At 51.7% G+C, this 22248-nt stretch overlaps 6 protein-coding genes across 6 annotated transcripts; all 6 read left to right on the top strand.

Annotated features, from left to right (window-relative positions):
• Positions 1–709: 709 nt before the first annotated feature.
• GT037_007099 (uncharacterized protein) lies at positions 710–1522 on the top strand (the record flags this gene model as incomplete). The annotated part of the gene is made up of 1 exon (XM_038932146.1): positions 710–1522. The coding sequence occupies one exon, from the start codon at positions 710–712 to the stop codon at positions 1520–1522; it is 813 nt and encodes a 270-aa protein (XP_038785618.1).
• A 573-nt stretch (positions 1523–2095) lies between these two features.
• GT037_007098 (uncharacterized protein) lies at positions 2096–3244 on the top strand (the record flags this gene model as incomplete). Its single annotated transcript, XM_038932145.1, has 2 exons — positions 2096–3025; positions 3077–3244. 2 exons carry the CDS (start codon positions 2096–2098, stop codon positions 3242–3244), a joined length of 1098 nt encoding a protein of 365 aa, XP_038785617.1.
• An 807-nt stretch (positions 3245–4051) lies between these two features.
• On the top strand, positions 4052–9587 carry GT037_007097 (zinc homeostasis factor 1; the record flags this gene model as incomplete). Its single annotated transcript, XM_038932144.1, has 8 exons — positions 4052–4340; positions 4455–5908; positions 6278–6433; positions 6590–6722; positions 6779–7056; positions 7845–7997; positions 8054–8140; positions 8190–9587. 8 exons carry the CDS (start codon positions 4052–4054, stop codon positions 9585–9587), a joined length of 3948 nt encoding a protein of 1315 aa, XP_038785616.1.
• A 2061-nt stretch (positions 9588–11648) lies between these two features.
• On the top strand, positions 11649–13587 carry GT037_007096 (di tri peptide transporter 2; the record flags this gene model as incomplete). Its single annotated transcript, XM_038932143.1, has 2 exons — positions 11649–11674; positions 11754–13587. 2 exons carry the CDS (start codon positions 11649–11651, stop codon positions 13585–13587), a joined length of 1860 nt encoding a protein of 619 aa, XP_038785615.1.
• Positions 13588–14459: 872 nt separating this feature from the next.
• Positions 14460–15149, top strand: GT037_007095 (uncharacterized protein; the record flags this gene model as incomplete). The annotated part of the gene is made up of 1 exon (XM_038932142.1): positions 14460–15149. The coding sequence occupies one exon, from the start codon at positions 14460–14462 to the stop codon at positions 15147–15149; it is 690 nt and encodes a 229-aa protein (XP_038785614.1).
• Positions 15150–17160: 2011 nt separating this feature from the next.
• On the top strand, positions 17161–19154 carry GT037_007094 (uncharacterized protein; the record flags this gene model as incomplete). Its single annotated transcript, XM_038932141.1, has 5 exons — positions 17161–17464; positions 17518–18064; positions 18120–18167; positions 18666–18964; positions 19018–19154. The coding sequence occupies 5 exons, from the start codon at positions 17161–17163 to the stop codon at positions 19152–19154; spliced, it is 1335 nt and encodes a 444-aa protein (XP_038785613.1).
• Between the last annotated feature and the right edge of the window lie 3094 nt (positions 19155–22248).

Below are 22248 nucleotides of genomic sequence, written 5' to 3'. Positions count from 1 at the left end.
CACCATTCATCTCTTCTGCATCGTCACTAGCTTCTCTTCATTTGAGCATCTCCGGAACCGCTGGAATACTTATCCTTCATACATCAAGTTCGCAACCCATGTCGCTTGCGTGCTTGATGTCCCACCCGTCGGCCATCCCGTGTCCGATCGTTCTCGCTCTATTCGCCCATCTAGAATCTACCCCTCCAACACACCAGATACGTCCGAACACAGTACATCATGCTCAGCCACTACGTTAATCCCGCAAATCCAGCTTCGGCGCGCTCGCGGTCGTGCTAATGTAGCTGCAAAGGTTGTTCTGCGCTACGAAAGGCCACACCGAAAGTCTAGTACGTTGCTCGGTCATATCTGTGCGGTGGCTTTGCGGTGCCACGATGGAGACTCAGATGTTTACCATGACGTTTTTGGTGATGAGTTGCTGCGGAACCATTGCGCATTCGGACTTTGCCGAGATCTAGAGCGGTCCTTAGCTCACGGCTCAGCTTCACAGGGGTCGCAGCGATAGCAATGGAGCAAAGACGGCAGAACCAACACCAAACCTGCTTTTGGTGTTGCGGGGTGATAGAGGGGTAGGTCTGCGTCCGAGAGAGCGTACATAAAGAGGTAGGATGTCTGCCATAATCGTCAGCAATCAACAAGCTCCGACTTCTTTCTGCACAATAGATTCTCAATCTTCAATTCTTGCAAACAAGCACCAATTCTCATCACCATGTCTTACAACGATAACGATCGCGAGGACCGTACCTCAGGCTACGGTAGCAGCAACCGTGACGACAATGAGTATGGCTCTAAATCCTCCGGATATGGAAACAATCAGGATGACTCTTCTTACGGCAATAAAACGTCCAGCTATGGATCGAATGATAACGACAGCACTTCCTACGAATCTTCTACGCGCAGGAATGATGACGAGGACACTTACGGATCTGAGAAGAAGTCATCAGGATATGGTTCTTCCGATCGCAACGACGACTCGTATGGTTCTGGCAACAAGACCTCCGAGTTCGGCTCATCGAAGCGCAATGACGACGACGATTCGTACAGTAGCAACAAACAGTCAAGCTATGGCTCATCGGGTCGTAATGACAACGATAACACCTATGGTTCAGAGAGCAAGTCTTCGGGCTATGGATCATCAAACCGTAATGACAACGACGAGGACTCATACGGCAGCAACAAGCAATCCAGCTACGGCTCCTCGAACCGCAATGACAACGAGGACTCTTACGGAAGCAACAAGCAGTCCAGCTACGGTTCATCAGACCGTAAGGATGATGATGACTCGTATGGAAGCAAGAACCAGTCAAGCTACGGCTCATCGAACCGTGACGACGATGACTTCGGCTCAAGCAACAAGACTTATGGCTCAGGAAACACTTCTTCTGGGTATGGTGGCTCTTCGGGTCGCGACGATAATGATTCGTACGGAAGTTCTGAACGCAGGAACGAGGACAGCTATGGGTCCAATGACCGCGAGAGTTCCGGGTATGGGGGTTCGAACAGGAGGAGCGATGACTACTAAAGGTCGGTGGGATAGGATGAGGTTGGTTGGTTGTGAATGTCACGTCATGGATCCAAGCTCTCTTCCGACATCACAATGCAGCGAACGTTGCATTGATACTACATTTGTAGCAGCAGACATGAATCGCACCCTGACGACGCTGACGGCTGATTGTTGAATTGTCCGACGTGACGTGATGTGCATGTTGCTGTAACACTAGCGCGAATCATGACAGGGAAGCTTGCCGCGTAGTGGGTGCTGTACGTCAGTAGTGAGGGGCAGCGCCTTGGTTGGAGGGGCAAGCAACTTCCAAGGCCGACAAGAGCTATAGCTGCCACTTGGGTACCTGACGTCCTCCTCAACACACATCTGCACATTCAAGCTTTGCCAACCCTCAATCCACATACAACCCTCACTTCTCCAACGTTTTGTAAGTCATTGCTCTCCTACGGTCATCAATCATCTACAACCTTCTCTACTTGCATGTTCGTGTCGCATAGCTCCGAGCAAGCTTAAGAGACGTGAGAGCATCAGCAGTCAATCCTTCTCCGTTTTGGCATCGCTAACAAGAAAGCGGACTTTTAGACCTTCAATATGTCATACAACGACGATCGCCGCGAATACGACCAGCAGTCTGGCTATGGTGGTCGTGGAGACGACCGTCGCGAACACGAGCAGGGCGGGTATGGCGGTGGCGGTGGCCGCCGCGAAGAATACGGCCGACCCCAGGAAGGCGGCTTTGGTGGGCCTGCTCTAGGTGACGAAGAGAGGAGAGGCGGAGGAGGAGGTTATGGCTCCTCTGGCGGTTACGGTGGTGGTGGTGAGCGCAGAGAAGAATATGGAAGGCCGCAGGAGGGCGGCTACGGTGGTCCAGCGTTGGGTGACGAGAGACGCGAAGACCACGGTGGACGACGACACGAGGGTGGAGGATACGACAACGACCGCCCCAGCGGAGGCTACTCTGGAGGCGGTGGCTACGGCGACGACAGGCGCCAAGAGTCCCGTCCCAGTGGGGGCTACTCAGGTGGTGACGACTATAATGACCGCCCATCCGGAGGTAGCAGCTATGGAGGTAACACTGGAGGGTACGGCGGATCAGGCAGCCACGGAGGTCAACACTCTTCGGGCACATCCTACGGCGGCGGCGGTGGCTATGGTGGTGCCTCGGACGATTTCTCAGGTGCGGCCCAGCATGCTTCGAGCGAGTCTGGAAACAGCGGCGACAACGACCTGTTTAGCAACGTCCTCGGTATGCTGTCCGGCAAGAAGGACAAGCTCAAGGATGAGGATGTAGATGAAGACGATGCAGTCAAGCAGCACGAGAAATTCTACGGCGGTGGTGGCCACGGCGGTAACGAGCAAGCCAGCTCAAACAACGTCGGCGCTGCTGCGGCTATGCAAGCCATGAAGATGTTCAACAATGGCAGTAACGAGGATGCCAAGGGTGGACAGAACAAGTTCATCGGGATGGCCATGGGTCAGGCAGCCCAGCTGTTCGACAAGCAGCAAAGCGAGGGCAAGACTGTAGGTCTTAAGCGTACCTTACACATTTGAGTGTTTTACTGACATACTTAGGATCCGGCTGCTACTAAGCAAGATGCCATTGCTCAGGCTGCACAGATGGCTCTCAAGTTCTATCTGAAATCGCAGATGGGCGGAGGCAGCGGTGGAAGCGGCGGTGGTAACTCTGGAGGCGCTCTCGGTAGCGCGCTCAACATTGCGAGCAAGTTCATGAGCAAATAGAGTCAGTCTGCATAGCAGACCAAGAGGTCAAAACGCTATTCTGACCCAAATAAATTCATTGTGACGCGGCGTCACGATATGCTTGCCGTGTTAAGAAATTGTCTCACGTGCGTGGAGATATGATGCCGTTCTAGCCATCACTAATCTTTCATTAAACAGGGAAACCGATAAGCGAGAGTGAAAGACTGTGGCGGTAACGTACGAATCATATTCCCAGTATGATTGACACACCAACCGCCATTGATATGTGGCGTACGGCACAATCAGCCGTACTAGCAGCGCGAGCCGTTGGCACGCCTAACTCCCGAAGTCCCGTTTGTTGTCCATCTCGCGTCACAATAAAGCTATCCAGCTTACGTCTGTTCTCTGGAAATCTGCTGTATGGACGTTATTAACGAATTGCCAGCATTACTGCGCGTGTAATGGAGGGTTTGTAGGATGGGAAAGTCTGGCACGATGTCAATCCGCGGCCCCACACCCTGCAGCTGTCTACAAGCTGCATCTAGAAGATCACATCCCCCCATGACCTGTCCGGGCGCCCAAGAACGCGTCTTAGGCCTAGTAAGCGTGGCTTGTCTGCTTATCCGGGCCAAGTGTAAGCAATCGACAGACCGGATTGAGGAGATGAGCTGGGAATCCAACAAGCCGCACCCTTACTGGGGTACATCATGGGCTGCCGCCTTTCGATACCTGTGTTTCCTTCCTGCTCTCAGCCTGCTTGTACTTTTCTTTGTGCTCTCGATACCCTAATTGCTGGTTTTTGATCGCTCTCATCTGGTTCTAATCGATCGTTGCGTATGCGCCGTCATGATGCACAGCGCCCAATCAGTCGCTACCCAAGCTAGCCTGTCACTGCTGAAGCTGTCGTCTCTGTTACTGCCCTTTGTTACTGCACAGGATTCTGTTAGCTATGACTTCGACAGCTATGGAGCTTCTGATCCGAGTGGCACGCCGTACCAAACTTACATGTCGAACACGAATGTGAAGCCACCGCAGATGCAGATCAATCGAAATGGAACAGCGTTGCAGAGCGGACTTGTGTTCCTGGGGATCAATGGTCTGCCTACGAGTGGGCAGAATTGGCCAGCAATATTTGGTACGTTCCTCTATTCTCCAAGGAGTTAGTCAGATTTTACATGTGAGCCATGCATTTCGGCCGCGTCAGGTCGATCGTGTAACGCTGTATTCATATACTAATTCGTGTGACCAGAATTCTCAGACGATCGCATGGGGTCACTTGTATGGACCGGCAACTACAGCGAACCTTTCGATTTCAAGACGCAGACATACAAGGGCGAGCCTGTGCTTACACTCTGGTCTGGAGAGTTACTGAACGGCTACGGACGAGGTTCATATCATATCCTCAACCAAAGCTATGACGAGATTGCGCACTTTCAAGTCAACCGTTTCGGAGATGAAATGGGCGATATCCACGAGTTTGATATCACTGCTGATGATACCGCGCTTGTCTTGATCTACCATGGCATTCCATGGGATTTGACTGCATCCGGAGGTATCGAGAATGGTTGGCTGTTCGAGAATACTTTCCAGGAAGTCAACATCGAGACTGGAGAGCTTATCTTTGAGTGGAATGCCAGTACTCATGTTGGAATCAACGAGTCGTACAATTCTCTACCGTCTGAGGTTGGCCAATCCGAAGAAGCGCCGTGGGATTACTTCCATATAAACTCCGTCGAGAAGGACAGCAACGGTGATTATCTAGTCTCAGCACGCGTCATGGACGCCATCTACAAGATATCTGGACAAGACGGAAGCATCATCTGGCGCCTTCAAGGTAAACAATCGGACTTTGACGTTGATCCGGCTGCCAACTTCGCTTTCCAACACGATGCTCGCTGGCTCAACGACAACCAAACTCGCATGACGATTTTTGACAATGGACCCACCGACACAATTGGCTACTCGCGAGGTCTCTTGCTCGATGTCAATCAGGACGAAAAGACCGTCAAACTCATTACTGAATTCACCAACGAAGGCAAGACCTTTGCAACATTCGAAGGCAGCTTGCAAGCCATCGACCCTTCTAACGAAACCACAAACTTCATGCTTGGCTTCGGCAGTCAGCCCTTCTTCACTGAGTTGGATCACCAAGGTAACATCCTTCTTGACGTACAGTTTGGCAAAAGTAACGTTGTAAACGCATACCGCGCGTATCGCCAGCAATGGGAGGGGAAACCGTCCACCAAGCCGGATGTGCACTGGGACCAAGACGGAAACACGGCATTCTTCTCTTGGAACGGGGCTACTGAGATCGAAAGCTGGGTTGTATGCACGGCCAATGCGAGCGATTCACGTACCTGGACCAATGTCACTGTGGCAAGGAGGACAGGATTCGAGACAACAATCGACCTTTCCGATGCACAATTGGAGAGCTTTGTACGTGGAAAAGCTGTGAGCAGTGATGGTACTGCCTTGGGATGGACTATGACGAGTGACGGGAATGAATTGTACGATGCGCCAGACGATGTTGATGAGATTGGATCGGCGAGTGCTCCCACTTCTACGGCTTCTTCTTCTTCTTCCTCCACGGATACTTCAGCGCCATCGAGCACAGATGCTGCTCCTTCGAGCACTTCGAGTGGCGCTGCGACAAGAGCGACACATGGGGTTATGGAGCAGGTGTACGTCGCTGCTGTCGTGGTGGTAGGTGGGCTCGCTCTTGTGTAATGCAGTTCTTGGCGCGAGGACAATGTAACGATAACGAGGTGTTACTGTAGCAAGAGACGTAATTCTAATAAGTATCCACTATCGATGCTCCTAGAATTTACTATATAGCAAGCGGTTTCAACCTTCAAGAGCATACGCGATGGTCCGGCCGACGTGCCGACGCATCCCCACAACTCAAAGCTTCCTGCCCATTCGATTCACACCCCCAGGTAGCAATAACTCCGCTCCCGCTCTTTTCCGAAGAAAGTGTTATCAGGTAGCATCGCATGCGTTCTACGTGGTTGATACCATGACTGGTCTTATGTTCCTAAGCTCCACACTACTACTCTCGTGTCACGCATGCAGACCGGATCCATGAGCGTTCCAGCACCACCTCGCGCTGTATCACCACTTGGTCTACCTGCGGCCGCTCTCCATGATCGCGCCCACGCAAAACCACATCCTGACTCAGAAGTTGCAGTGCGCTACGAGCGACAGCGCTACTCGCAGGAGTTGGGACCCGTACGTCGCGAAAGAACTACTACACTGAATGAACCGCGGGCGATACCTAGTCTCAACAGTATACGATCGCGCAATGCGTTGCTGCGCAGCTCGACAAATGACTCAAGAGAGGATCTCAGGCGCCATGCTTCTAACATCAGCATAACAAGTGCACAGGTCAATGTGTATCAGGAAGGACCTGGTAGAGACGAAGTAGCAAGGACAAAGCGCTGGTATGACCCAGTTGTCAAATTTTGGACTGCACACGTTAGTCTGAGCATCGACGAAGGAGCGCACAGAGATCATTTGGGTATATCCCTTTCCCTGTCCACTCTTTGATGTTTCGGCAGCTAATGAGGCGCTCAGCACTCGAACGCACTTTCCTAGGCTACCTCCGTACCTCTCTTATCCTTGTCATGACAGGAATCTTGACTGCTCAGCTCTTCCACTTGCAGCATTCGGCTACGCCCAACCCGCGCTTTGGTTTCTATAAGGTCGGGAAACCGCTTGCAGCAATCTTGATCTGCATGGCTATTGTCGTGGTGTTGACAGGGGCGATCAGGTTTTGGCGGCTACAGAGGGCGCTTGTGAGAGGGAAGGCGATGGCAGGAGGGTGGGAAGTAGGGCTCGTCATGGTTTTGATGGTATGTTTGCTGTTGGGGACATTCGCGGTGATTGTTGGGGTCGATATCGAGAAGACGTACTTTGGGAACGAGTAGTACATATGGCAGTCTTTGTAGAGACAAATGCTGATCCACATGCTACAATATGGCGCAGATATGTTGAGTCAGCGCACCCGCCTCGAGCACAAATGCAGAACTAGTCATGTGCGAGCTGGACCAGTATCACCAAGGCTGGAACATGTCTCAAGTAGGCACGTCGCCAACGGTATGTCACCGTTTGTGGTGGGCCCAACTCAGACCGTTGGCAACTAGCCGTGTTCCTTATTCAAGCTGTGGCACTGTGGAACTGAAGCATGACGGCACGCAATGCAGGAGCAAACCACAGTAACTGTACGAGGCCAAGCGTGGGAAAGATTTGCCAGTATCTGTGGATATATTGGCAGTGTTTAGCTAGGGACCTCGGTACGCGGTTGTCGCACTGAGAGCAGCGCGAAGTGTACGTGCTACAGATACGCGGAAACAAGGGAGATTTTGCCAGTGTGAGGTGGTCAACATTGTTTTGGGTGCGTGTTACTGCTCGGGTATTGCATGTCAATAAGGGCCGTTAGTCGCACTGGGTGAGGCCTGACGCAATAGCGCCACTCCGCTTCTTAATTCTCCTACGCGACAACGTTGCGAACCGTGAGCCCAACCCTTTTTCTCCAGCTCCCCAACACGACATCGCCCCCCTACCCACTTCAGCCGTCGTACATAAGGCCCCGAAGCCTCGATCGCACCCCTCGCGCCCTCAACCCACTACCCCAGTGCAGCGCGAAGGACGCTCCGATCCCGCCAACATGGGGCTCTCCAAATCCACGCGCATCATGATACTGCTCGCCATAGACACGGCATTCTTCTTCGTCGAGCTGATTGCCGGATATACGGTGCACTCGTTGGCGCTGGTTGCCGACTCGTTCCACATGGTGCGTATATCTGGCTCCACGTACAATGCCGAGGCGCATGCTGACCCCTCGCGCAGTTGAACGATGTCATCTCGCTCCTTGTCGGCTTATGGGCAGTCAAGGTGGCTAGCCAGAAGACAAACTCAAAGACATACACATACGGAGTGAGTGGGCCCATTGCTTGTGCGCGACGGCTCTGCTGACCAGGAGCAGTGGCAACGTGCGGAGACTCTAGGTGCTCTGATCAACGGAGTCTTTCTAGTTGCGCTTTGTCTCTCCATATTCCTCGAAGCCATCCAGCGATTCGTCGAGCCACAGGATGTTTCGCACCCCGTCATCATTCTTATCGTCGGTTCTTGCGGTCTCGCATCCAACATCATCGGTCTCTTCCTCTTCCACGATCACGGCCACGGCCACGGCGGCCATTCCCACGGACACGACGCGCACTCACACGCCGAGGAGGGTCACTCTCATGGTGTAGATGCGCATGATCATGCCATCGCAGATGAGAGCGGTAACATTGCGGATGTACTGCCCCAGAACCGTGTCGGCTTCCCGTCAAACCTCACCCAAACACCCACAAAGTCCAACGGTGTGTCATTCACATCCGACGCAGACACACGCCGCTCGTCCACTCCTGGAAAGAAGAACAAACGCCACAGCCGTTCGCACTCGCGCAACTATGCCACCATCGATGAGATCTACGTACACCCTTCGTCCTTCAGGAACAGCATCATCGAGTCTTCGCGCGCGCACGACGACGAGGCTGACGACGAGGACAACAATGTCATAGATGACGACGAGCCCACTGAGCAGACTTCGCTTCTATCCAAGTCCAAGAGCCACGGCTCACACGATCACTCTCACGCAAATGGCAAGACCAACAAGAAGGATCAGCACAAGGGCCACAACCACAACCAGCCCAAGAAAGAGTCATCCGCAGGTGGCCACGGTCATTCTCACGCAGATCTCAACATGCGTGGTGTCTTCCTACACGTCATGGGCGATGCTCTTGGCAACATTGGTGTCATTGGCACTGCTCTGTTCATCTGGCTCACCGACTTTTCCTGGAGGATGTATGCTGATCCCGCTGTGTCTCTGCTCATCACCGTCATCATCCTTCTGTCTGCTCTGCCCCTGTGCAAGGCTGCTTCTCGTATCCTTCTGCAAGCCGTTCCGGAGAACCTTTCCATCGACGACATCACCGAGGACATTACCGACCTCACCGGCATCGTCTCTTGCCACCATCTCCACGTCTGGCAGCTGTCAGACACGAAGCTTATTGCATCGCTGCACGTTCAGGTCGACTTTGACTTCAAGGGTGAGGGCTCAGCACGTTACATGGACCTCGCACGCCAAATCCGCGAATGCCTCCACCAGTATGGCATTCACTCTTCTACCATCCAGCCCGAGTTCTGCCTCGACGCCAGCCACGACCATTCAGCACATGGCTCCGACGATAGCGGCGCGGAAGATGGCGGTCGCGTCAGCAAGAACCCCAGCGTAAAAGGCGGCCCTGATGCTTGTCTGCTAGAATGCCCCGACAGCTGCGGTGGAGGAAAGCAATGCTGCGACCCCAACACTACCGGTCCCAATGCGCCTTCTTCATAAGTAATTGCTCTTTTCCTTTCCACTGGCACTGCGTGTATTATTTGTTTCGTTACAGTACCCCGACGCTTGTATGTGTCAATGTTTCTTCTGTTTGGGAGGTCCCTTGTATCAAAAGGCTAGGGCGACATCATGGTCGCTAATTATGCATGGCGGGTAGAGAATGGAATCTTCATGGACGGCATTGTAATGCATTGGAGGAGTAGAAGGTAGCTGAACATAATGAAGAAGTGATGGCGAAACGTGACTCATGTTTCGTATCCTTATCTCTCGACCGTTTACACCAACCTCTCCAACACAGCACTAGCTGCCACTGGGTGAAGTAGTCGCGTGTCTCAAGTGCCCTGTGCTGACGGGGTGGAACGCTCGTGTGGGTAGTTTACCCAAGTGGGCAACATCTCCACACTCACGCCCTGCGACACGAAGGGCTTCAAGCATATACCAAGTTTATAATATGGAGCTCATGTGGGCACCAGGACAACGAGCTTCCAGATCTGTGGGTTGGGCCGTGGGTCACTATCTTCCATTACCGCCGCGCACCTGCAGACGTGGCCTTCTGGAAGCATTGGGGACAGGCACACAGCACCCAGCACCACGCATAACCAAGGGCAGGGCCGGGATTAACGCGGGGATTGTACGCTTATACAAGGAACATGTACGCGACCCGACGTTCAGGCGCGCCACTGCGCCGCTGACAGGTAAATGTGTGTCGGTAAGAAAGCTTGACCGCGCCTTCCGTGTCTGGGCGCTGCAGCTTAGCCGTGCTTATGGCGGAAATTGCATATCGTGACGGAGGCCGAGTAACATTTACAGCGGAGAAGGACGTGATGTGCATGAAGGCCAAGGCCTGCAACACGCGGTTGTCATTACCACGACAAGAGACTTGCGATATACAATGTCGGATTGCAATGTCCCCCGTCTTACGCTCATCTCTCGCCTGATCCTCGGTCACCGTTACCAAGCAAAGATGGTCCATCACCATCGAAAACCCAACCACCGCTTAAATTCCCCACTAAGCAGCCCATAAGCGCGCGATGCGGAGATCCTCACAGATCCATTGGCCATGTCGTGGCTTGAATCCCCAATCGAGCGTGTCTAGGCGAGACGACCGTGAACAGCTCCACTGCGGGTCAGAAGCTTATCTCTCTGTCTTCCTCTCGGCGTCGCCCGAACTAGTGTGTATTCGGGACTGTTTGGAAAGAAACCGAGGTCGTTAGATTCGGCGGTCCTGGTCCCTGAACCCGGAGAGACTGTCTGAACTATTTCTACTTTCCGCAATCGGGGTGGGTCGGCCAGGCAAATTTTCCAGATGAGTGTCTGGAAGGCTGGAGACTTGAAAAGATTATGGACCGGTCAGAGCTGGATTGCAAATAGAATACGTTGGCTATTTGGTTGCAGGATTGCCGATGCCATCCTATCTCTGTGGCGGCACGGTTAGCATGACTGCAGCTAAAGTTACGTGTGCGGTTTTTTATACGAGCATTGATGGTGCTGGGGTCGTCCAACGCCGCAGCAAACGGGCGAACCACAGCGTACGCATTCACGGTGGTCAGGCCCGGCAGCTCGGCACGGCGTGATAGAGTGTGGTAACCAACTACTTTGTCGAAAACACCAACGTAAGATCGCCGCGTGCAATCGCCGCATTTGGCAGGTGCTTGCAGCTGTTCCGGCTTGGGGGCGAATCGGTTAGCTGCACGCCGAGCGGGCAATGGCGCGACTAAGCCGCCAAGGGAAGGCTTCGACAAGCCTTGTGCCGGACGACTACGCTTATCTGGTTAGGAGCAGAGCTATCAAGACGTTACATCGGTCATGGCGAGAGTGCTTGTGCGTGCTTGGTTCCACAACCCTTGAGCGACAGAGGCGAACGTCGGAGCCATTGGATACGTGACTGGCAGGTGGATTCCGCGCGTGCTCAACGAGGGGGTGGGTTAAATAATGGAGGTGTCTTCGTTCTTCTATTAAGACTCCAGGTGTTACCGGACCTTCTCTTCTACCTCAGGTTACACTCACTCTGGGCTGCCTTTCCATTGACTCTGTCTTTGGTTGTAATTGAGCTTTGAAGCCATGGCTACCGCCCATGAGACTACTGCGTATGTTATATACCTGCCCCTCGGCCCTTTTGTACTCGGGTCTGTCGAGACCAAGACAGCTTACTGACACTTTCAACAGCGCTGAGGCACTCCAGCATGGTCAAGAGGCCGCTGACCACCACCCTCATCTTTACGGTGCTACCATCAACGACTCCAACGTTGCCGGCGCCCATGTCTCCCTTGAGAAGCCCGGTGCGCTGACTACCGGCTCCGGATCTGATGGTGCCTCCTTTGTCCAAGAGGACGACGGCATTGGCGGTATCAGGCCTACCGCTGAGGAATTGAAGACCCTCCGCAAGGTCGGAGAGCCTCTTCCCAAGAGTGCTTTCTTGGTCGCCATCGTCGAGCTCTGTGAGCGTTTCACCTACTATGGTGCTTCCGGTATCTTCCAAAACTACATCTCGCGTCCTCGCGACGGTTCAGAAGGTCGTGGTGCACTCGGTATGGGTCACCAAGGAGCCACTGGTCTCTCCACCTTCTTTCAGTTCTGGTGCTACGTCACTCCTATCCTCGGTGCCATCATTGCCGATCAATACCTTGGAAAGTACAACACCATCGTCATTTTCTGCTGTGTCTACATCGTCGGTCTTATCATCCTTACCTGCACATCTATCCCGGCTGCTCTCGATCACGGCGCTGGACTTGGTGGTTTCATCGTTTCCATCATTGTCATTGGTCTTGGAACTGGTGGTATCAAGTCCAACGTCGCTCCCTTGATTGCCGATCAATACAAGAGGAGGCAGATGGTCATTGGCCACGACGACAAGACTGGTGAGAAAGTTATCATTGATCCTGCGATTACTATCCAGAGGATTTACATGATCTTCTACTGGTGCATCAACGCCGGATCTCTGTCTCTGCTCGCCACCCCCTACATGGAGCGTGACGTTGATTTCTGGTCCGCCTACCTGCTTTGCCTCTGCGTCTTCTTCGTCGGACTGCTCGTCCTCGTCCTCGGTCGCAAGGTCTACGTTGTCCGACCTCCTCAGGGATCCATCATCACCGATGCTTTCCGCGTTATCTGGATGATGATCAAGAACCGCAAGATGGACGCTGCTAAGCCTTCCTACCAGGCCGGCATGGGCAAGACCAAGGTTCTCAACTGGGACGACCACTTCGTTGATGAAGTTAAGCGTGCTCTCATCGCCTGCCAGGTCTTCGCTTTCTACCCCATCTACTGGGTTGTTTACGGCAACTTCTCCAACAACTTCGTCACTCAGGCCGGTCAAATGCGTGGCCACGGTATTCCCAACGACCTGATGCAGAACTTCGATCCCATCGCCATTATCGTTTTCTTGCCCATTGTTGACCAGTGGCTCATGCCCACGCTCCGCAAGCACAAGATTCCGTTCCCTCCGATCAACCGTATCGTAGCCGGATTCTGGATCGCCTCTTTCGCCATGGTTTACGCTTGCGTCATCCAATACTACATCTACCAATCTGGGCCTTGCTACGCGCACCCCCTTGCATGCGACGCTGATCTCGTCGATGGCGTTCACCAGGGAAACAACATTCACATTGCCGCTCAAACTGGTGCTTACATGCTCATCGGTCTCTCTGAGATCTTCGCATCTGTCACTGGTCTCGAGTACGCATACACCAAAGCCCCGCCCAGCATGAAGTCGTTCGTTCAGTCCATGTACCTCCTTACTAACGCTTTCGGATCTGCTATTTCTGAGGCACTCAACCCGCTCGTTGTCGACCCCAAGATCCAGTGGATGTTTGCGGGTCTTGCTGTTTCGTCGTTCATTGCTGGTTGCATCATCTGGATTCTGTTCCACCACCTCAACGACACCGAGGATGAGATGAACCAGCTTGACCAGGATTACGATAAGGACCCAACAATGAGGAGGAGCAGTGTGCACGGAGACCGCACTGTTGGTGTACACCACTCTATTGACGAGAAGGCATAGATGGTGCTTTATGGGAAGCGCATGAGTGTGATGATGTTAGTATGATGTTAATGTGCTATATTCTGCATAGCAGCTATGATACCAAGATGAGAATTCAATTGTTCAAAACATTTACCTATTGCTTCGTTGTTTCTTGTGTAAGCCTTTCCTTTTCCATAAGAACAGTGAAACAAATAAAAAGTTTACGCTGTGCTTCATGGGCTTTCATTGCTCTTGATCGAATTTGGAAACCGTCTGGAGATTATTGTACGTTCATAAGCTGCGTAAGTATTTGGCTCTAAAGTGTGCTATCGAGACTGATTTACGATTACAAGTCTCGTAAAGTTGGAGAATGGCATATTTGGTGCTGAGAGCTGGCGACCAATGGGAGCTAGCGGGGAGCTCAAGCCGCTACGCTAAGCCAGCCAGCCCCGCATTCATCCAAGCGCTCACTGGCCTCCCTCCATGCACATTCATTCACGTCACTTGTTTGTTTGCTGCGCGCCGAACGCTATCTGGAAGATCTTCAAACTTCTGCATCCGCCTCGGTATCGGAAAGTTCAAGTGCTCTGCAAACCTCGATGATCTCACTTACTGTTTGGAGAAACCAGGAAGGCAGCCTACCTAGGTACGCTCACCTTCTAAATTGGGGCCCCCTAAGCTCGTATCAATGACCTGTCACACCTCGTATCCTTCCGCCTGCGTTCGAGACATCGCATCTCTCCACCTTAGTATTATATAGCTCGGTTCTCCAGACGCGTCAGCTCGTTCGTCGCTTCATAGCTGAAGTCTGTTTCTTTGCTTTTGGTCCCTCTGACGCCTTCAGCCTCTTCAAATAACACTGGACCCTGCCGGCCCTTCCACTGACACCACATTCAACACAGCTGTTCAAGATGACGTCTATGACCACAACAACGCCGACAACAACCTATAACTACTCGTACACCACCTATACAAACGCCTCACCCAGCCCTTTCACCAAACCTACAGAGTTCCCGTCTATATTCAGCTACGGCCCTGCAGTGGGATGTGCCTCGAATTCTGTCGCTCCTGAACAATCCGCGCAACCATCCAGCTATCCTATCGGCCGACCAGAGGGTCGCAACGGCGGATGTGTCATCAGCAACGACGCTGACATCAACGATCATGCTTTCTGGGACATGTATGCATGCTGTTCAAGCAACGACTCCACTGCATCAGGCAGTCCGTTTCCCTGCACAGCGTCGTGCTCAATCACCGATGGTCAGAGCTTCTTGGACCTAGGGGAATGCTTGAGCAAGAGGGTCGAGATTGTTATCTGCAGCCCGCCTTTCGACCAAATTGATACGAATTCGACGGATCCAGACGCAGCTAGCAGTGGTAGTGGCAGCGGCACGGCTGCGCAGTCGACTCCGGCTGGAACGCTGAGTGAGAGCGGAAGTGCAAGCGCCAGCAGCGACACGAGCGCAAGTGCTAGTACTTCAGCTGCGGACTCGACAGGAGCTGCCAGCGCAGTGGGTGTCACACAGGGTGCGTCTTCAAAAGCCGGAGTTTTGCTGTTCGGCATCATGGCGTTCGGTTCTGCTGCGGGCATGCTCTTGTAAAAGAGAGGGAAATGAAGAATGGATGTCATGTCTGAGCTGCCCTACCTACATGTCTTTTTTTTTTGCATCTTAATGTAAGCTCAATGCAGTTTCTCAGGAATAAGAAGACGCTGGGTGACTAGAGGACAAACACCAAAGTTGTCCTTGACTACTTTAGTAATTGATCTTCATGATGTTTTCTTCTCCCCTCGCGCTTTTGGTGAAACCCGACTCTCCGCATGAAGGTGACGCTGTTAGTCGTGGTATTTTAGCCCGCAAATGATATGTCGTAGTACTACGACTGATGACACTACTGCCGAGAACGTATACGAGTAGAACATTGTCTTCATCGCAATAGGTTCTGATCGCAAGACAACCCAACAAAAAGCACCACAAGGGGTTAGCCCACGATCAAGAGGCTGATAGAAAGTTTAGAACGAAGCAAAAGTCTTCAAAAGACGTTCACATGTTATTTGAGGGACGGCAGTATGCATGTCTAGACAGTGGGAGTCAGTTCGAGCTTTTCTTGTTCTTTGAACTGGATTAAATAGCCACGATGACGTTACAAGTCACTGGGTTGATGAGCGAGTTGGTAACCATTATCACTTCGTGAGTGGATCGACAACGACAAGGCTGACAGCTTCAGCGTAAAGGCGGTGTAGGCTCCTATGATGGCCAATCTTACCGGAACAACGCTGAAGACCCAAGATGCATGGGTCCTCAATCCAGGAGGGTCGTCAAAAGATATCATTCGGCTCCTGGTGGTGTAGTGGTTGTCTTCGCTGTCTGTCAGAATCGAAGGATCTGTTCGAACCGCAAGTATGGTGTATGTCGTCAAAGCCAGTAAAGCGTTTGTCAGAGTATGATCCCAAATAGCCAGGCGCAGGGCTTTCAATGCAGTTTCCATGACAATCGTCTCGGGAAGGTATCGTCAAGAGCGCGTTGATCTGACAGACATGGTCGACCTTGGCCCTTGTAACGCCATGGTCGTACAGCATGTGCTGCTGCGAAGCAGAGTCATATGATGGCGCAAAAGCGCGTTGGTGGTACACACGAACGTCGAATGAACAGGAGCCGTCCTGTCCTTGTCAGAGAACCATTGCGCAGCGAAAAAGGGAGACACCATGAGTGTTGCCTGTATATAATGTGCGCACTCTCGATAGGCCGTCCCCAAGACAGTATCGGCCCGAAAATGCAGCGAGCAAGCCCATGAGTTGATAGCATGAATCCCAGGACGATTGTTTATGGCGGGGTTGACGAGGTTTGGCGGCCTTCGGCTCAGAAGTTCGCTTGTTAGTTAGCAGGAGCATCAGGAAAGCTCAAGAGCTTCAACACTGCTTCTCTACATCCGTTAGCTTCGATTCTTTGATCTTCTCTTGAGAGAAACAAACTGGCCCGGATTTGTCGGCACGGGTCGAGCCAGCGATCCTAGCATGCGACGATCAGCTTTCAGAGGATGTTCTCACAGCATGCACGTCCGCGCACCATCCCACAATCCCGGTCAACTCTTTTGACGTATCGGCATAGCCTCCCAAGGCCACGACAATCTGCGCTTGCTATGGCTTTGACTGCTCATGGATATCGAACGTGGCTGTCTCTTGCTGTATGCGACCTTGACTTCCTCCGGGCTTGCCGTCAAGCCTATCACGGTGTTTAGACTCTCATTTCCGGTGAACTTTTATGTGTGTCCGATCGATGTGGTCCCAGAGATGGTCTCAAGCGGTGTAATGGATAGCAAGAAACATTAGCTTTGATTCGACCCATCAAAGCCTACTCGTGCATACTCGGGCTTACGCTGCGGCGCCCCAATGCGGTGTTGCATGTTTATCAGACAGCTCAGCATGAGGCTCTTGAGAAAGAAGAGGTGGCAAAAGATCCAAGAGAGTTAATGCGGTACCACCTGCCACCCGACAGAGGACCCGACTGTCAGCGAATACTCCTTATAACACTGAAATCTGCTAGGTGACAGCAATCACTCTTCAGAGGCATTTCAGCTGTCACATACCTTTCCAGATTATCACGTTCAATCGCGATGGCAACGAATGCCAGCTCTCGTCAAATCAATAATGCACCATCGGTTAGGGAGCGCATCGAAGCTCTATACAACCACAGTGAACTCTTCGAGATGACCGCCGGTTGTCCACAACTTGGAATTCACGAGACTTTCGGTAGAGAATGGGCACTATGCCTAGCGCACGTCGAGGGCGAGGTCCACCAATGTGGAAGAGTAGTCGAAGACTTCCTACGAAAGAACGCACAACGTGAAGAACTTTCGCCATCCGAGGCTGAGTACAAGAGCGCAATGAATAATCTGGTTAATTCACTGCTGCTCCACGGTAGTTATATCGACATACTATACTTTCTCACCAGCGGCTGATGATATGGGCAGAACGTATTGTCAAGACTTCTCCGAGGATGAGCTCGTCGACGCCGCCTTCGATGGCATCCATGAACAAATACCGCATCAACAGCCTTGTCAACAAAACTGGTATGCGCAGTGCAAATGGGGAGTTGGCTTCGATGTACGGCCAGGAGGGCGACCCAATCCCGTCCAATCTAGCCGCGGTGGATGACGAAGGTCTTCCGCCCATGGCGCTCTTCATTCGTGACTGGCTCCTGAATCCTCTGGTCGATGTTATCGCTACGCCTTCTCAGGACCTTTTGATGAGACTGCCGGTGTATAGGCGCAGATATCAGGAAGAGGAGGAGCAGAACAGTAATGGTCGGGTTATCAACAGCAACACAGTATCGGCCGCTGCAAACGCGTTCGTATACGTGTTAGCGATACTGATTCTTATTGCCCCGATTGCTACCTTCACTGTTGTGAAGGAGCAGTCACTTCGAATCATAATAATGCCGCTGTTCTGTCTGCTCTTGGCTGGGTCAGCACAGCTGATGGGATCAGACGCAATGCCTTGGTACACAATTGTGATCGGGTAAGGACGCACGATCATCGTTCACCTTCAGTAGCAGTTACTGACGAACTGAAAGGTACTTCCAGGCAATGATCTTTTTCGTGGGTTCTTCGAATGACGGATAGTAAGTTGTAATATGGCGGTTGTTTGACGACGACGCCGAATGACTGTTTTGCTTCACCGCCGATTGGAACTAAGACCAAAACGGAACGCCATATCCCCAAGCAAGCACTACGAGTCATGCCCCATGTAACAAGATTCAAAACACCACCAGCTGCTAGAGAGAGTATCAGGATGCCGTACCAAAATACTTATCACGGGCTTGCGTATCGGCCGTACAGCTTAATATTAACAATTCAGGCTGGATATTAACGCAACCTTTGCCACTCCATCGCTAACTCTGCGCAATGTCTCTAATGACAGCTAGCACGGGTTCGATCTTCAATACCGAGAGGAGATGAGTTGCCGTCATGTCTCTCATCACGAGCGGCTTTGATGCAATGGAGTGTCACCCACAGTGTCGCCATATCGACAGTGCTTGCTAGGCAAGTGTAGGAGCCGAGCAGGCGTTGTTTCGAGTGAACCCAAATGTGAACCTGCCTTACCCACTATCAAACCCCAGTGCAAGGCTGGCTTCTATCGCCTACCTTAACCATCGATCGTACTTGTTTACCCCTCAGCCACACCGTCGCTTAGGGGCCGGTCCCACCGTTCAAATTCACAAATCCTACAGCGACTACAGCACCAACTCACTTAGAAGCACACTTCAAGGGTTTTTGTTCTCTATAACTCAAGCTCTACCTCCTCTCACACCCAACAGAAGAACAGTAAACGCGTCCTGCTTGCGCTTCACAAACACCATGACAGCAGGTCGTAAGCGTGCCAAACCAGTGATCTTGAACAAAAATCTGAGAGATGACAGTATGAGTCTTTTTCATCAAGAGAAGACTGTGGATGAGCTGACTGCATCGTAGAGAAACGAATTGCTGCTCCGCCCTCGACCATAAGCCAGGGACCCAGCCCTCCGTTACGGAGGAGCACACACAACGGGGAGAACGAACACGACGAGAAGAACGAACCCACCAGCGACAAGACAAGAGCCAAACAATGAGCTAGTCTCTACATTAGCAGAGCACGCCGGACGACTCGAGTACCACGTCACTGTCACTGTCCGCGGCATCGCCGTCAGTGCAGCCTCACGACGCGTCGCATCCTTGGGCATCCTCCCACGCACCCACACATATGACAGACTCCAAATTGAAGCTACGGCCATCAGGCAGGATGGGCACACTATTTTAGGGGGCACACTGCGGGTCTTATCTCACTCATTAAGAATGTGACAGATTTTTTCACTTTTCCATCATTTAGCTATCTGCTTACATCAATTTGTCTCATATGAGACGGAAATCGCTATGTAATACTTGTGTAACTGAATTCTCCTGATGTTCTTGCAACGTGTGCGGCACCGTAGGCGTAAAGCAAGTTTCGACCACCATCATAAGAAATCTTGAGCTACGATCAATGCTTGCCGCTCAATTTGCAAGTACTAATAAAGCAGACTTTATCCGTATGTACACATCTCCCACAAGATCGTGTAGCGGTCTCCTCGCTTGTATACATGGGTCGTCAGACCTTCCAATTCCTCAACGTCGCAATACACAGTGCCAGTAATGCGCAACCTAGCTCCGAAATATCTAGACAGAATCTTTAGGGACTCTTTCAATCACCAAGTAGATTGTGTTCGTTTCCGGACGATGTATCCATCGGAGATGCCATCAAGTTGACTGACAGTTCGGCCGTATTACTCGTTTAACCCAGTGTCGAGCTAGAGATAGCGCCGCGTTCACACTATACAATAGTACGCTTGAAACTTGTATGTGGGGTCTCCCCGAATTGATTTGGGTCGACCGAAAAGGGCAGATGTCTTCCGGGCTGCTCGTTCGACGTTGGGCAGAGTACGCGTCGCTAGCCTTCTGGAGGTTGTGAATCTTCCGGGAATCTAGAAACGTGAGTACGGGACGAGTTAGCTCTTGTTGAGGAGAGGATAGAATTACGGAAATGGAGACAGTATAAAAAGGCAGTCAGTCGACTCCAAAATGCGCGACTGAGAGCCTTCGAAGCTTCCGACGCGTCGATCCAACTTCACTTACCTGTATACTGTGAAGATCATAGTCTCGAATCTCGGTAGGCTGAACTGGCTATCGCCAAAGTCCTTTCAGCCAGTGCAGAAGATACAATGTTTGTGTCGATGCTCGAAAGCGACTAAAAGGAGCGGCCTGAACCATGATAGCAAGGTGTAAAGTAAAAAGATAGCAAAAGGAGGCCAATTTTCTGGATGACTAGATAAGTCTGAGTGTTTGTGGGGTCGCGTTATTAGGAGACGGGCGAGCACTGACCTCAGGCCCAATGTGCCAAGGGATGAAGGACCTTGGAGCGGCGAGTAACATCCGCGCGGGACGGTGAACCTATCGTTGTCCTGCCCCTGCAAGATCTACCGTTAGAATGTTTCATGTGCGATTGATGTCGATGACTGATAGCTGATTATACGAACAGCGAAGGTACATAGGTAAGCCTGATTAGTACAAGAGGGAAACGTATGTCGGCACTATGCCACATGATACGATTTGATTGATCCTTATACATGCGCATGCGATATCTCAAATGGCATTCATATAGCTATTAATACCTCAAAGTCACTGTAGAGCGGTTGCAACCTATCCACCACCTGCAGCTACCCAAACATAAGGACTACGTCAGGTTTCGCAGTAGTCTATGGCTATTGAGAATACAACACCAGCATTTTTTCGTAGCGAAAGCATCTTCACGATGATTTCCAGGTCTGTAGGGCGAGCTATAGGAAGAACATGAGGCTACAAATTGCATACTGACTACGAACCAACATGAGAAGCTGATAGAGTCATGTTGTAGCAGGCAGCAACTCGATCCGTTCAGTTTAGTCTTCCAATACTTCCCTACTACATACAATCACAAGCAACATGCGTTCTACATCACATGCGACACGAAACTAGGTATTCATCCATATGCTCGCTTTCATGTCGATGTCGCAAAATATACAGTGCAACCCATCCCCCGTATGTAGTTGGAATAAGCATCCTGCGCCGGCTGCAGTAGGCAAACGTTTGGCGAGTGGCCGCTGAGAAGCGCGATGCAGGCAAAGTGAGCAGGAGGGTGGCATGCTGATGCAATTGGTACGTTTATAGTCCGCAGCGTGGATCCCCAGCGTAGGGTATGCAGGAGGAGTGCGATCAATCGAACGGCCTGAAAAGTGCAATCCCTTACAGATGCTCCTCTTGAACACAAATTGCACGGTGATCAGAATCTGTCAGCCTAATTTTCGTTATAACCTCAGTCCACATGCCTCCAAGTTGCAAGATCCCGCAACCTTCTTGTCATACTCATATGATCCGACGCGATACGTACCGAGAAGTCTACAGCAACGGCTCTAACAAAGTGTGTCGGCTGCCCTGATCTAATGCAGAGGTTCCTACAGTATATTCTGAATGAATCCGCGTGCGAATCGAGACTCGTTCTCAGGCAATAGCGGGTGTTTATAGCATCTTATCGATGAGCGTGAGTGTATACGAAGGTAAGTCGGCAAGCCTGAGACAGGTGCTGGTCGGCATGGATACAATTGGTGGAAAATTCGCTCGTTCGTGTATCGAGAGCAAGCAGTCCCTTCCTGGTAGGAGGCGTGGTTGGATGTACGAAAGCGAGCTAGGTATCTGGGCTTTCGACGATCGGGCTGGCGGAAGAAGGAGAGTTTTGATCTGCGATTAGCCTGGGGATGTATAAGTAACTTTTTTTTTCGTAAAGTTGTGATGAACGGACCTGCTAGGTCGCAAGAAACTGACTGTATAACCTGAACACCGTCTCACATGCTGGCTTTCGCGCGTAGACCTCGAGGGGTGAAGACTCTAGTGACTTTGATCGAGCATTTGCGATTTGGAGCTGATGATTCTGGAGCATGAAGAAAGACTGTAGCGTGTCGCAGGTGAGTCATTGGAAGTTGAGCCAAGGTCTCGTTCGTGTTGATCTGAGAGGCCGCCCCCTTTGCGGCAACTCCCAGCCACACCGACGGGCGGCACGTTGGTATTCGGCGTTGTTGCCTGGACGCCACCATATATTAAACTAGGTTCGCATTGACGCTGAGATATCTAGGTACTTCTAGCCAGTGGGACAGTATT

The sequence above is a fragment of the Alternaria burnsii genome, assembly GCF_013036055.1.
Source record: "Alternaria burnsii strain CBS107.38 chromosome Unknown 731, whole genome shotgun sequence".
Taxonomy (NCBI): domain Eukaryota; kingdom Fungi; phylum Ascomycota; class Dothideomycetes; order Pleosporales; family Pleosporaceae; genus Alternaria; species Alternaria burnsii.
Note: the sequence above shows the minus strand (reverse complement) of the source record. Positions and strands in the feature narration are given on the sequence as shown.